Here is a 15,059-nt window from a genome sequence, read left to right on the forward strand (position 1 = left end):
ATGCAAAGCTTGGTTTGTGAAAGGCAGGATATATGATCGTGCGTCATATGAAATATGTACTGAATTTTTAAAACTGTATCGAGTTTAACAACTTCTACGTCAATATCAAAGATATTGACTATGAGTCTAAAATTGAATTAAATATACTAGTAATTGAGTTAATAAGTTCAGGTGCCTTAATTTCATGCTATCTAAAGATTAGTGAACCTCGTGACCTTTTCGATTCAGAATGACCTACCAAACATCGAAGTAAAATTCAATTTCCTCTTGGAACACCCTGTTTCTTACTGTGTATTGACATTTTATTAATAATATTTCAATGTTGAACGAAACTGGGTGTGCCGACATACGCGTGCCCGATGGTATCGAGGTAATAAAAATTCGAATGTTAGCCAAGGGTTAAAAGAACACCTCGGTTCCAGGATTCCAAAGTGTGCCCGTCGACGGGACTGGCACCCGGTTCTAAAGCCATCGCGAAGGATCGTTGATCCTCGGCGTCGACCTTCGCGAAGGCAGAAGAAAGGTCGTACCCGGACGTTCTCAAATTTTTCCTAAAACCCGTCCCCCTACGGTTTTTCTATGTATAAAGTGGCCGTTGTGCGTTGACGGTCACAAAGAGGCGCGAAGAGAGCCAGCGTAGAAGTGGCGTTACAGAAAAAGGAGAGGGAAAGATCTCGATGGCCTCGGCATGCCAGCAGCTCCGCCTCACGAGGCGCGCAGCCACCAAGTGAAAGTGGGATTTTGCTTTCTACCCGTGGCCAGTGACAACCGCGCCACGTTCTCGCGAACGTCTCTCGTTCTTTTTTATTTTCCCTGCGAAGATGCGTTTGTCCGTCGTCGGTCGATAACCAACCACTTTGTGGACGAACGAAATCACCTGACGGGTCCTACGTGTCCGTTACGATGACAGTGTTGCACTGACAGTTACCTAGGAAAAGTGCGAGGCGTGAGAACCAGTGCTAAAGGAAACATGTCGAAGTGCAACGAGAATGGTACCTGGCATGTCAACGTGATCGTCGCGTTACTGCTTTTCGCTTCTTACCTCCTCCCAACGAACTGTCAACAAGGTACGATGGTTTCTTCTCCTTTTTCTTTTTCAAAAATCAATTCGAGCCCTTCTCGAACGGTGAATTCGAAAACGAGTGTATCAGTATAGTTCGCGTGCCGACCGTCGAGCCGCGCGACGATCGACAACCGCGCAATCCTTTCATGGGTACGCTCGGAGCAAACGCGAACGTCTTTCGTGGACTTACATGTCGAATTTTCCTTTTAGTATCCCTTTAAGATTTTCTCGGCTTCCTTGGAGAACATAGTCACCGTAGGTTGATTTACGGAGCGACGTTTGAGTCTCCAAGTTTGTTCAACCGCGAAAGGTACCGTTTGATTTTGACAACGTAATAGCACCGGATCGCGTAGGTGGTATTTATGTAACCCGGCGAGTCGTCGGTGTATGACTGTCACGATTCACCAAGCACAGCCTTTCTGGCTTAATTCGTATTCTTTGTTGTTTCTTCGACGAATTAACCACGAGTCGTTGCTGTGAAATATTCCAATCGAAAATCAAGGATATCGTTTTCGGTGTTGTTGATTACGTCGAAGTTCGATTTATGATTTTCTGCTCCATAGCTGATGTCCTTAAACCTGCAAACGGAATAAATTGGCGATCGTCGTACGATACTCGATTGTTTGAATTCGTGACCCGTTATATTGCGATACAATACGCAATACAATAGAACCGCAATTTCATACGAGAGTTACGTACAGCCACGATAACGCAATTGGATCTCCATTGTTGCTTGTAATAACAGCTCCGAGATGAATGATTATCCCGATTCCCTAAAACGGATATCTCTCATTCAAAATTCTTGTCAACGTTACAAGTAGATAAGATTATCTCCATTGTGCATTGTGTAACAAGAATAGGGTTATTTATTGACATCCAATCTCTGGATCGTTTCAACGTTTATTAAGGGCCATATTTTTTTAAATTTTAGAATATTATAAATAGACTTGCTTTCAATCGAACCACCCTCTTTCTCCGAGGTTTCAGTAACATTGCAATTTAAGTAAATTTCGTTTCGCTCGTTAAATCGTTGTTACTCCATATTTCATACAATTGCAAACTGAAATAATCAGAGTAAGAAAAGTAAGAGCTTCGAGTAATTTGTAATGCTGAATAATGATAGTGAAATTCCATGCACTTCCTTCGCTGCCCCACCTAAACATTTTCTCTAATAACAGAATTTTCCCGAACCGCAATGTGAAAGGAACACCGGGAATTTGTTATTCAAACTCTCCTTCCAAAAATAGTGTTTCGGGTTACCTGTAGAATGCGTTCTGGCTGGAACGGGTATGTTTTTTTCGTGTTTCTTTTCTTTTTTTTTTTAAGTTGATTCGCGATGCATACCACACAGAACAATGACCACTGGAAGCAGAAATATAAATATCAGTTGCGCAAATTAAATCGAGATTTATTTTTCAAAAGTCATAGCAATTTCAATTTTTATCTACATCTATTTGTAAAAAAGAAAAAATTATGATACAAATAACCCGTTATATTTACACCGTTCACGATCAATTAGAGATGCGAATACCAATCGATCAATTAGTAGATAACAGTAAATGTAAATTCCAGAATGTCGTCACTCGAGTTGTAGGCGTAGAGGAATAAATAATCCTCGCTTAAGTTCCGTGAGATGTGACACAATTTCCTTGTACATTTCGAACAGCCTCTATGACTCTTCAAGATTTAGTAACATCTGTTGCATGAATCTCGTAATAGATGATGTGATTTTTTAGTGGGATTCACGAAATTAATCATCATTGGGAAGTCCATCCGAATATTTTCAAATTACATATACCGCAAAGAGGTTCGTGATATTAGAATCATAGAAACACAGATTCCATGAACGCTATAAATAGTGGTATTAGATTAGTAAGACAAATGATGTAGCTTCCTTCTGTAACCTTGGAAAAGAAACTTCTTGAAAGAAAGTTTATGTCAACGTTTCATAGATACTACGATTGCGTATTTCTTTCACCTTGTTCTATTTACCATCGCGTTCATCTAAATCCCATTAGATTTTGTTAGTGTTTCTGCCATTAGAGAGGCATCATAGACAAAGAATATCATTTAGGATGGATATCATCGAGGTCGATATGAATTTCGAAATTTGGAACAATTTTGTATTTTCGAGATTTCGAAAATCATCAATCCTATTTAGATATTTAACAGGACCGGCCCTGGGCCTAGGCAGACTAGGCGGCCGCCTAGGTCCCCGCAAGGTTCAGGGCCCCCATAAGACGATTTTGCGTCTAAGAATGCAAGAATGCAAATTTAAGTTAGTTATATAAGCTTTAATGTTAATTTTATAAATTTTATTTGAGATACCCTTTTTTATATGAAGGAGCCCTTTTTTGGAGCTCACCTCGGACCCCCGAAATCTCAGGTCCGGCCCTGGACCTAGGCAGACTAGGGCCCCCAAGGTCCAGGGCCCCCATAAGACGATTTTGCGTCTAGGAATGCAAGAATGTTTACTTGAATATTAATCAATGTAAATGCAAATCTAAATTAGTTATACAAGCTTTAATGTTAATTTTATAAATTTTATTTAAGCAACTTTTTTTTTATGTGGAGGTGCCCTTTTTCGGAGCTCGCCTCGGACCCCCCAAATCTCAGGGCCCCCGTAAGACGATTTTGCGTCTAAGAATGCAAGAAGAATAATGTTTACTTGAATATTAATCGATGGAAATGCAAATCTAAATTAATTATACAAGCTTTAATGTTAATTTTATAAATTTTATTTGAGCTACTTTGTTTTATGTAAGGTGCTCTTTTTTGGAGCTCGCCTCGGACCCCCGAAATCTCAGGGCCCCCATAATACGACTTAGCGTCTAAAAATGCAAGAAGAATAATGTTTACTTGAATATTAATCGATAGAAATGCAAATCTAAATTAGTTATACAAGCTTTAATGTTAATTTTATAAATTTTATTTCAGCTACTTTTTTTAATATGGAGGGTCCCTTTTTCGGAGCTCGTCTCGGATCCCCGAAATCTCAGGGCCCCCATAAGACGATTTTGCGTCTAAGAATGCAAAAATGTTTACTTGAATATTAATCGATGAAAATGCAAATCTAAATTAGTTATACAAGCTTTGATGTTAATTTTATAAATTTTATTTGAGCTACTATTTTTTATGTAAAGGGGCCCTTTTTCGGAGCTCAACTCGGACCCCCGAAATCTCAGGGCCGGCCCTGATATTTAAATATCTAGGCATGAAAATGAATAGTTGCATTTATTTCCTATCTATCTATCCTGTCTGTTATAGATGCATAACTTCGCCACGTTTATCGAGCCTCGTTCCTTTCGTCTCTCCGTTAAATATTTATAATCGAACGGCGCGACCTCGGACAGATTTTCCAATCGATTAAAATCGCTCGCGCCCTTTCTCGCTTCATGAATATGCGTATTACCCGCGCGAACTCTGCAACTGAATCTGTCCGTGCACGTATTACGAGGATATTTTGAAATAACAAGTTCCGTGCTAATTATACCGTGACTTGCCTTATCCGACGCGAATGTAAAAGGTGAAAGATTCGCGTTTAAACGCAACGAAACGGCACGACCGTGCCATTTTCTGGCCTACAATCCTAGCGAAAACGAAGCCCAAATACGAAACGCGCCTCTTCAAAGATTCGATCCTCGAATACGCACTTTCCATCGTCGAGGCACGCTGTTATTACACCCGCCATAATAATACACACGATTCCATCGAGTCGTCTGTGATCACAGCGCGGTAAACTTCATACGTGAATTGGCACGAGTAGTTTTCCTTTATTGGTATTCGATCACTCGTGTCTGCTATTCGAACTTTCTCTGCGAGTTTCAAAATCTTTCTGCGCTCGGCTCACTTTTTACCATAAGTACCATTTTGTAACATAGGTAAAGTAGCGAGAATGGTAGGTTTTTTTAAGGATCAACGATGATCTAGACAATGATGCTTCGATTAATAATAAACTTTGATATGTTAGAAAAATAATATCTAACGTTTCAAAATTGCAAAATAACACGAATGTAAATGGTCGTTCACTCGGCGATCGGTTATCCAAGGATGAAATTAAAACAGCGATGAATTCTTTTTTAGATCAGGTTACCAGCGTGCTGTATCGGCAAGTGGCCCAAGTGAAAAACTCGTGTGAACGTACGTGCTGAGTGTAGGAGCGATCAAGTCGAAGGACAATATCGAAAGGAGAACGGCTGCGCTGGGACCATTATTTACAAGTTCGTTGCCTAAGTCCGGCATGCGCGATTTCTCGCTCCTTTCGTGTTCGTACACCCGTTACAATTCAACCAGACACTTCCTGCTGTCCCGATCGTGAAAGTAGCGAACGAGTTCTACTGAAAATATCAGCCGAATAAACGATTTCGTATTACGTCGATCGATGGATGAAAATTGATCGGTAATCGGTCTTAAAAAATGTCGAAGGAAACGCGAAACTTGGATCGCTTCCTGTAAAGATACGAACCTGATTTCGAATTCGTTGATTGTTTTTAACGGATCAGGAAGAAACGTAACGATTCGACGTTTAAGAAAGTTTTGATTTCACTGAAAACGATTTCTAATCGCGATAAAGATTGAGAAAAACGATTGCGAGGAAGAAAAATGGATTGGAAAGAAAATTGAAGTAACGTGCAATAGGATACTTGATATAAGATCACCTTCATTTCCGTCGACACCCTAATCACGTGATACCTACTTACCGCAAGTATTCGCACGTTACAGTTATAATAGCGCGATAATATATTACGAGAGACATAGAATGCGATCAGTGAACTATATAGTTTCTTGATAATACGTTCACTTAGAGGTGAGCAAGTTTATTGCTCAAGATGATCAACTAAATTATTCTTATCATAAAATTTTGGAAAATTAATAAGAACAGGGGATCGAATTTTTCGTGAAACGAATTGAAATTGGATAAGTTAATTATCTTGTATCCACGACCGGTCCTGAGATTTCGGGGGTCCGAGACGAGCCCCTTCACATAAAAAAGTAGCTCAAATAAAATTTATAAAATTAACATTAAAGCTTGTATAACTAATTTATATTTGCATTTACATCGATTAATATTCAAATAAACAGTCTTGCATTTTTAGACGCAAAATCGTCTTATGGGGGCCCTGGCCCTTGGGGGGCCCTAGTCTGCCTAGGCCCAGGGCCGGCCCTGAGATTTCGGGGGTCCAAAGCGAGCTCCGAAAACTGGCCCCTCCACATAAAAAAAATAGCTTAAATAAAATTTATAAAATTAACACTAAAGCTTGTGTAATTAATTTAGATTTGCATTTATATCGATTAATATTCAAATAAACATTCTTGCATTTTTAGACGCAAAATCGTCTTATTGGGGCCCTAGTCTGCCTAGGCTCAGGGCCGGCTCTAAGATTTCGAGGGTCCGAGGCGAGCCCGTTCACATAAAAAAAGTAGCTCAAATAAAATTTATAAAATTAATATTAAAGCTTCTATAACTAATTTATATTTGCATTTACATCGATTAATATTCAAATAAACAGTCTTGCATTTTTAGACGCAAATTCGTCTTATGGGGGCCCTAGTCTGCCTAGGCCCAGATTCGGCCCTGTATTTTAACGAGCATATGAAAAAGCGAGTTGCAAGAAAAGCCGTGCGATTAACGCATTCGAGCAGCGTAACCCCGCCTTAATTTATATTCGCTCTCGGATTTCGAATCCCCCCGAGCCTTGTCGATTTCATCGCGAGACACACCCACGGAACTATTCCAGTTGCAACATTCAGTACCGATATAAACCCTTTCAAGAATACGGTATCTCCTTCGCTTACAATTTAAAGAATCTCCCTCGTGCTTTGCAGAAAATATTTCTCTCTCCTGGATATACGTATCGCTAACGGAGAGATTACGGCCGCTTTCAGAGTAGATACCCGGTGAATTTTATGTCGCAGATAAAATGTTATAAGGGAAACTTGGAAATTTTTAAATTCTCCAATAGTAGAATAATCTCGCACAGGTGTCTCTTTCGCAGACCTAAACCAGCGCGTTCCGTGAGAAACTCTGCTGAATCGGTTCCGAAAGAAAGCGAAGACGACGCTTTCCAACATTGTTTTCCTCGTGTTTTGTAACGCAGTCTCTGCCAGAGGCTAGTTCATTTCGTTTTCCCAACGCAGGCTGAAAAACTGGCTATGTAAACAAACGCTATGTTTCTCAGACGCGTGATTGAATAATCATTCTTTCCACGCTCGTCGATTCATTTCCAGGGAATGCGGAGAAGGCACCGGGGAAAAATATAGCGCAAGTGCATCGCGATATTTGATTACGCGAAAATGCCAGAGCAACCGTGACGAACGACAGTCTTTTCCATGTGTCACGCTCGAAATCATCGAGTCCTGATTTTCCTGGCTCTCGATTTGAAAAAAATAGAAAAACACGCTCCGCTTTCGTATTCAGCTACGTAAAACTTTCTTGCGAACGGGGCAATTTGCATAGCTTCGCGGCGGATTCGGGAAAACGTGATTTTAAACACCAAATACAGCAATCTCTCTCGGGACTGCGAAGTGCCAATAATCATTGGCCTTAATTTGTTAATTAAGTTGGCAATAATTTGGCCACTGGCGTTGAGAAAGGAAGAAAACATCAATCGAATGGAAACTATTTCGAAGTGGAAATAGCGATTGCCAACAATCGAGTAGTCTTTTTTTTTACGTGGAAGAAATCTTCAACAAGACACCTCCAGCCCACCTGGGGAGGGGCCGCAAGTAATATGGAATTTTCACCTACTAAAACGTCCATGGTGGCCTGCACTAGGACTAGAGGAGGGTTCCGGGACCCTCCACCAACAATCGAGTAGTCCTGTGACCACCTAGAACAGAGAAATTACTGTAATAAGCTAAAGTGAACTACAGCGAGATTCGCTCTAGAGTCAACCCTTTTGCGGCCATTACCGGTCAGACCGGAAGTGGCAAAAAGAAAAAAATTTTTAGGCCATTCGTTGAGATTTTGACCCACTAAACACAATGGCGCAAGAATTTTTTCGATAACTCTTACCGTTTGGCCTGCACAAAATTGACAGAAAGTCTAATGCCCCCTTCTCAAAACTTTCAATCTTACAAGGGACATTACCCAATCGACACACGCCGATTTTGATGCCCTTTGAGTATGATATAAAACTCAAAAAAATATTTGACACGTATTTTTTTTATCGGCAATCGTCCATGCTAAAGGAGTGAAAAAAATGACAGAAATAGATTATTTTTCAATATATTTTTTAAACAAATAAATTTATCAAAAAGGTGGCTATATAGAAAAATTTGCTGTTCAAAAACACACAAATTCCATTTTGAATTTTTCGCCTACGCTTAATAGTTTCTGAGATATTGAAGAAAATATGTTTTGCAACCCCAATTTTGGGGGCTATTTTCACCCCTTCAGCATGGACGATTGCCGATAAAAAGAAATACGTGTCAAATATTTTTTTGAGTTCTATATCATACTCAAAGGGCATCGAAATCGGCGTGTGTCGATTGGGTAATGTCCCTTGTTAGATACGGGTTGTAAAATATTTTTTAAGTGATCTTCTTTTCCTCCGAAGGAACAGCCGATTCTTGGGACAAATTCTCGCGTTTGATACCGACGAATTCCGTGTACGAGCAACAAGATCAAAATGCGTCTCCCGTAGCCGGGAATCAGGCGGAAACGTTGTCGCGCTCTTTGGACGAGAACAATGTGATGGGGGGATGGAGAACGAATTCGAAGAACGACGAACGCGAGGAGGAAACGGACGAGGAGGTTTACGAGGACGAGTACGAAGTTGAAGAGAATGGGAAAATAGAGCACTCCGAGAACTCGAAGCTCTCTAGAATCACCGATGGTGCATCGAAGAGCGACAAACTGGATGACGCGTCCAGAGACGAAGATTACGTCGAGGACCCTTCCACCAGTCAATACGATGCGTATTATTATTACGACGATTATGAGAGTAATAATCGTTCCCGGTACCAGGCTGTAGGTAAGATAAATGATAAATTTAAATTTGCGAATTTTGTTACGTTTGCAGCGTCATCGAGGATGACGGCACACGAATTAGCGATAGAAATGAGAGATAAAGTACAGTGGTACCTTGGTATACGTCCTGTTTGAACCTGACAAATTTTGCTCGGTATACGACATCAATTTTTTCTCTGAATTTTGCGTCATTTTTGGATGTGTTTCCGAATGACCCCGTTAGAATTGAGAACTCGGGTTCGGCATATAACCTAAATTGACTACCAGAAACCGATTAAAATTGGTTTCAGAACTGGATGTCTTATCGTTTTTGAGATATCGTGGTAAGAAGTTTTGTAAAATTCTGGGACTAATTATGCGCTATTCGATACTGACCATGCGCGATTCACTACTGCGCATTTGGGTAACGTTAGGCGCATGCGTATTGAGGCTAATAAAACCATATAGACGATTCTCGCGCATTTTCTGATCATTACACTTCAAACTTTGAAGTGAATTTCAAAGCTTCAATTATCTTTCCGTAATATCTTAAATTTTTTTTATAACTCCATTGTAGGTTTATTAATATAGCTTTTACGTTTATTAATATAGGTAGGTTAAAAATGAATACAGGTTTATCTATATAGATTGTAGATTGATTGTAGATTTATTAACATAGGTTACAAAATGAACGACAATCCATTGAATGGTCAGTGGAATATGTCTCGTATTTTTCGCGAGATAATTCCAGATCGAGAAACATTGATACATTGGTGCCAACGTGTGGGGCTTCTCCCAATTCGGCGGTTTTGTCTGAAAAAGCGGAACAAGTTCTGAAGCCGTACCTACATTATAAGAATAGTGAATAGGTTAGGTTATCCTACTGTTTATGGGGCGGGGGTGCAGGGGGATGGGCCCCGCCCCTCCCCCGCCCATTTGTTCAACAATATGATGGAATAATGACGTGTTGGCATGTTAACGTTATACTATAATCTGGGTACGGCTTCGGAACTTATACCGTTGGATCTTCCGTATCTGAATACAATGAGTGGTATCCATGAGTTGATAGTTTTTCCATTTCCGGTGACACTTCAAGGGTGGTGGCTGCTGGGGAGTGGATTTAATAGCGCAATGCGCCCTTTAATTGCGCTGGTATATGTAAGTGTAAACTTGGGAACGGTAGAGCGGATTATGAACCTCACGAGGCTCACAAAACAACGAGGTTAGGTTAGGTTCCGTGTATGCGCAGTATCGAATAGCACATGCCCACTAATGAATTGCGCATGGTCAGTATCGAATAGCGCATACGTAATCCCGGAATTTTACAAAACTTCTTACTACGATATTTCAAAAACGGTAAGACATCCAGCTCTGAAACCAATTTTAATTGGTTTCTGGTAGTCAATTTAAGTTATATGCCAAACCCGAGGTCGCAATTCTAACGGGGCCATTCGGAAACTTATCCTCATTTTTAAATAATTATCTCACAGAGGAAACATTAAATTAATAATCAATTATATTCGGAGTTGATGTATTTATTATTAACTGACTGATCATACAAGTAAGGATATCATATAAGAAACCATAACAGGAGGCAATAAAATTTATTCCATTTGGTTTGTTAAATTAATTATGTTAAATAAATCAGTGAATATTTTTTATGAACTTTTAGGAAATCGTTTAACACGTTCGCGACGGGGTGCATTCTTGTCTGTTCTATGGGATAGGATGAGCCACCGATGGTACATGAACTATTATCGCGTCATAGCATTTAAATAACTGATTATTGTAATTAACAAATTTTTGTAAACCCCGCCCCATGGCGGGGACACTAGATTCAGGCCCTGTCGCGAACGTGTTAAATGCTGCTCATGACATAAACGGTGCTTAAATTATTTTACAACCCCATTAATGTAGGTATAATATCAATAGGAGTTTTTCTTTTACACGAGAACGGATTCATCATTTTTACATTACTTCTTATGAGAAAGGTTGGTTTGGTATACATCCTATTCGGTATAAGTCCAAACATCAGGAACGGATTAAGGTCGTATACCGAGGTACTGCTGTATAAAAGACCATCGAAAGCAATTACACCGAACGATAGTGTAAAATCGTCAACGCGAACGGGACAATATCAAATAATGATGACCTCTGTAAACGTGTTCCAAACGTTATGTAAGTCCGTTTCGTCAGCGACGCCGTGGAAAGTCGCATACGCAAGGAGCATCGTTTCTTCCGCCTTTTTACCATTAATTCGTTTATTATTCTCAAGATCATCATTATAATCGTGCATAAATTCCACAGCGAACGCGGATACTCTCGACTACCCTGACGCCGAGGAGGAAGAGAAAGAAGAGGAGGAGGAATCATCTCCCAAAAAAGAACACGTAAACGAGCCGGAGGAACGCGAAGAAAATTCCTCGGAAAAGGAGGAAAACGTTGATTCACTTCGTAAAGTGATTGCGAATGATTCTTCGTCGGATCTCCTCGAGGAAAAGGATACAGACACACCGATCTCTTCGACGAACGCTGAAGAAGGTTCGTCGATGGAGGGCAGCGACCAGACGTTCGCTTTCGTCGGATCACCGAACGCGAAATTGAACTCCTCGTTGTCCGATAGCTCGATTTTGATCGGAGAAGCTGTGGTATCGGTGGTTACCACGAAGAGCGTGGTCAACGGAACGATATCAATCCCGACGACCTCCGCGCCGACCACCACCGAGCAGGTCGCAGCACCACCCTCTTTCACGGGAACGACGGAACAACCAGTGACAACCGTGACCACCGAGGACACGTCCAAATTGTTAGCGTCCGTTCAGACCAGTCGCAGCATATCCGGTGCACGATTCCTGCCCTTTCCTGTAATCGATCGCATCGAACCCATAAGCGAGAAGAAAACCTCGCCCGCACCCGAATCTACCGAAAGTATCATCGACAAGTTGGACAGGGTTCAGTCTGAATTGTCCAGCGGTTTTCTTGCCGGAGGATTCCGAACTGCTGGTAATTCTCTCCAGCTGGATGTCCTGGGAGACAGGGATCGTGGTACACGAAGAAGGTACACTACCACTGCTAAGACACCGGTCATCAGCAAGTTCGTACCAAGGAGATACAACGATAAAAGGACTGATTATGGAAACGGTACACCCAAACCGAGGATAGAGACTACGTTGGATAGCTTGGAAGGGTTGTTACCAAGGGATTATCTCGTTAAAGGGTCGACGACCTCTACTCCTTCCAAGACTGGTTTCAGGTAATTTGCTTTCCTTTTTTTCAATAGATCTGTTTCTCTTACGAGGGGAACTACCCAAGTGTAACGCTCACTTATTAATGAAACTTTGCCACCTTGTAGAGCTCGTCGAGCTGAACACGCCTATACCCCCTTTTGGGGGCAGACGGCTAATTGTTTAAAAGATATTAACAATTAAAGTTAATTATTACTTATGTTGAGAAGTGTGACAAACTTATACATACAAACGGTTAGCTCCGTGGTAAAACGCTTGACTCGTAATATAAAAGTCCACGGTTCAAATCCCTGGTTCCCAACTTTTTTTTTTCAATTATAATTTGTCTCTTTTTAAGTAACTATTACAGTTGTGTAATCAATAATCATTGCATTTATTAATAATTAATTAGATACGTTGCAATCTTTATAGAATTTAAGTTATGTTTTCTATCGAGTACGTACATTTGCATCCTGACTGCATTCGAAATTTAAACGCATTTATTTATAAACGAGCTCTACAAGGTGGCAAAGTTTCATTAATAAATGAGCGTTACACTTGGGTAGTTAACGATAAGACTGAGCAACTTCTTTTAGATGGCCCACCAAGAGCACAACTTCGACAGAAGCAACCAGCACAACCCAAGTCGCCTCTACTGCTTTCGTTTCCACCACGAAGAAACCCAAAAGCAACGTGGTGGTTCAAGACATCAGTGCCTTCTTGCCACCTGGGTATAAGTTGAAGAAGGAGGACGTTACAACTGAGAACACTTTACTACGCGATATTCTTTCAAAATCCAAGGTGGATATTTCGTCCCTACTGCCACCGGATTATAGTAAGAAAAATAATGATGAAAATTCAAGTGTGAAAAATGATGTTACAACAACAACAACAACAACTACATCAACAACAGCGAAGAGCATAAATGTTACACCAGAAAAATCGCCACCTGTAAAAAGCATTCAAGATCTGTTTTCTAAGTCCACATTTGATATCTCTTCTTTATTACCGCGTGATTATGATCAAAAGAAGAAGAATCAGACTTCGGAGACGAAAAATGTTCAAGTACCCAAAGAGAGTTCTACCGAAAGTAACGTTTCTATTGGAACCGAAGAAACTTCCACGACACAGAAAGCTGGTGGGTTGAAGATCGTGTTTCCGAGCAGACCGGGAGGGCGAAAACCTATATATAAAATTACCACCCCACAGAGTCCTCGTAGCGAGGCACCTGGTGCTGTTACACCGAAGATTCAAAAGGGATGGCCAACCAGGTGAAGCATAGTTTGATTTTTTTCATCGACACGGTTACGTTGCTCGAAAAGTTTGATATTTTCTGTATAATTTAAATTATAGAGCTACCACTGAATTTACCGGATGGCCAACCCCATCGACCACGCCAATATCTATCGAAAAATTGCTGGAAGCCGCAAGAACTGCAACGATTTCATCCGTGAACGCGTCGCTCGTTACGACAACCGAAGCGACATCGAGCACTTCCACAACGTCGACAACGACTACTACGTCTAGACCAACGACTCCAGGAGTTTGCGAACAAGAATGCGAGGTCGCTGGTACTATAAAGATAATCGGCAACGCAACCTGGGTACCGGAGTTGCTCGATAGAAATACTCAGGAATGGCAGAATCTTGCTAATGAAATTGAAAAAGAGGTAGATCTATGAGTCCATTGAAAGAATTAATAATCCTTTCGCTTCAATGTTATCCTTTTGCTTCTTCATAGATGAACTTCATATTCTCCAAATCTGCAGTCCTGGCAAAATGGTACAAGAAAGTAAGAATTGATTCTTTCAGGTAATAACTTAAAATATTCGATAAGCAATAAATTATTAAATAGTAAATAAGAGAATCATGAGTAATGCTATTGTGATACGTTGGGGTTTTAGCGAGGGTAGCATTTTAGTGGACTATTTTGTCGAATTAACTGACTTAGAGCAAAAAGTCAACACGCAAGAATTAAAAGTTATTTTCCATGATTCTTTACGTACCTACAACACAAACAGATGGAACGAGACCCAAACGAAGGGTTCGATAAAACTTGGGTCATTTACAATTGATCCAAAATATACAGACTTTGTGGGTAAGTCCTCTCATTAACTCTATAAAGTGAATATCAATATTTGGTTTAACAATTTTCATTCCTTTATAGTAATACCTAAACTCTCTGGTCCTCAATACTCTGAAAAAGATGACAAATTAATTCCACAATGGACAATTGCTGTAATTGTAATTGGTGTTGGTGGATTACTCTTTATCATCATATTTGGTGTCTCTGTTGTAAGTGTTAGTAAAAGAGGAAGGTAACATTAATTTCAGAAAAATGATTCTTAATTTTTAGTTAATCAATCGTCATAATGCTTCAAAATTGAAACCATCTATATCTACCATTTATGAGGAAGAAGTGGCGAAGAATATCACTTCTCACAGATCTAGCGATTACTCAAAACCCGTACATACAATTTGGACTGATCCAGATGTTTCCTGGAACGACAAATCATTTGAGTCAACTTCCAATAAGGTAAGATCCCTAAAAATGATTTTTTTACAATTATATATACATAGTACTGAAATCATAAATTTGCATTTAAGGTACTTGTTGAAAAATCATTTCAAGACAATAAAAGATATAATATGTACGATAGCTGGAGATCAGAATGGAACGGTTATTATTATAATGGGTCTCATACTAGTAGTAAATACGGCGGTTATGATAGTACGACTAATTTATCGAGTCGTCATCATCCTGATTACGACACAAATTTCTGAATTCGGTAATAAAATAAAATTTTTATCAGTTTTATTTT

General features: G+C 40.1%; 1 protein-coding gene and 1 long non-coding RNA gene across 4 annotated transcripts; one reads left to right on the forward strand and one right to left on the reverse strand.

The window, feature by feature from the left end:
- Positions 1 to 701: 701 nt before the first annotated feature.
- Positions 702 to 15,055, forward strand: LOC114878644 (mucin-5AC). Of its 3 annotated transcripts, none has more exons than XM_029192687.2 (10): positions 702 to 1,067; positions 8,623 to 9,039; positions 11,322 to 12,267; positions 12,835 to 13,509; positions 13,592 to 13,907; positions 13,979 to 14,049; positions 14,142 to 14,335; positions 14,405 to 14,532; positions 14,594 to 14,773; positions 14,845 to 15,055. In XM_029192687.2, the coding sequence occupies exons 1-10, from the start codon at positions 971 to 973 to the stop codon at positions 15,019 to 15,021; spliced, it is 3,201 nt and encodes a 1,066-aa protein (XP_029048520.2). In that variant the 5' UTR covers positions 702 to 970; the 3' UTR covers positions 15,022 to 15,055. The 3 variants fall into 3 exon arrangements, with proteins under 3 accessions (XP_029048520.2, XP_029048521.2, XP_029048522.2); XM_029192688.2 differs by having other exon boundaries at positions 8,629 to 9,039; XM_029192689.2 differs by lacking the exons at positions 702 to 1,067; positions 8,623 to 9,039 and adding an exon at positions 10,997 to 11,192.
- LOC114878651 lies at positions 9,659 to 9,987 on the reverse strand. The gene is made up of 2 exons (XR_006829406.1): positions 9,899 to 9,987; positions 9,659 to 9,827 (listed from the first exon to the last, which is right to left on the reverse strand). It is a non-coding gene; the product is annotated as an uncharacterized LOC114878651 (long non-coding RNA).
- Positions 15,056 to 15,059: the final 4 nt, after the last annotated feature.

This window comes from Osmia bicornis, chromosome 5, assembly GCF_907164935.1.
Source record: "Osmia bicornis bicornis chromosome 5, iOsmBic2.1, whole genome shotgun sequence".
NCBI classification, from domain to species: Eukaryota; Metazoa; Arthropoda; class Insecta; order Hymenoptera; family Megachilidae; genus Osmia; species Osmia bicornis.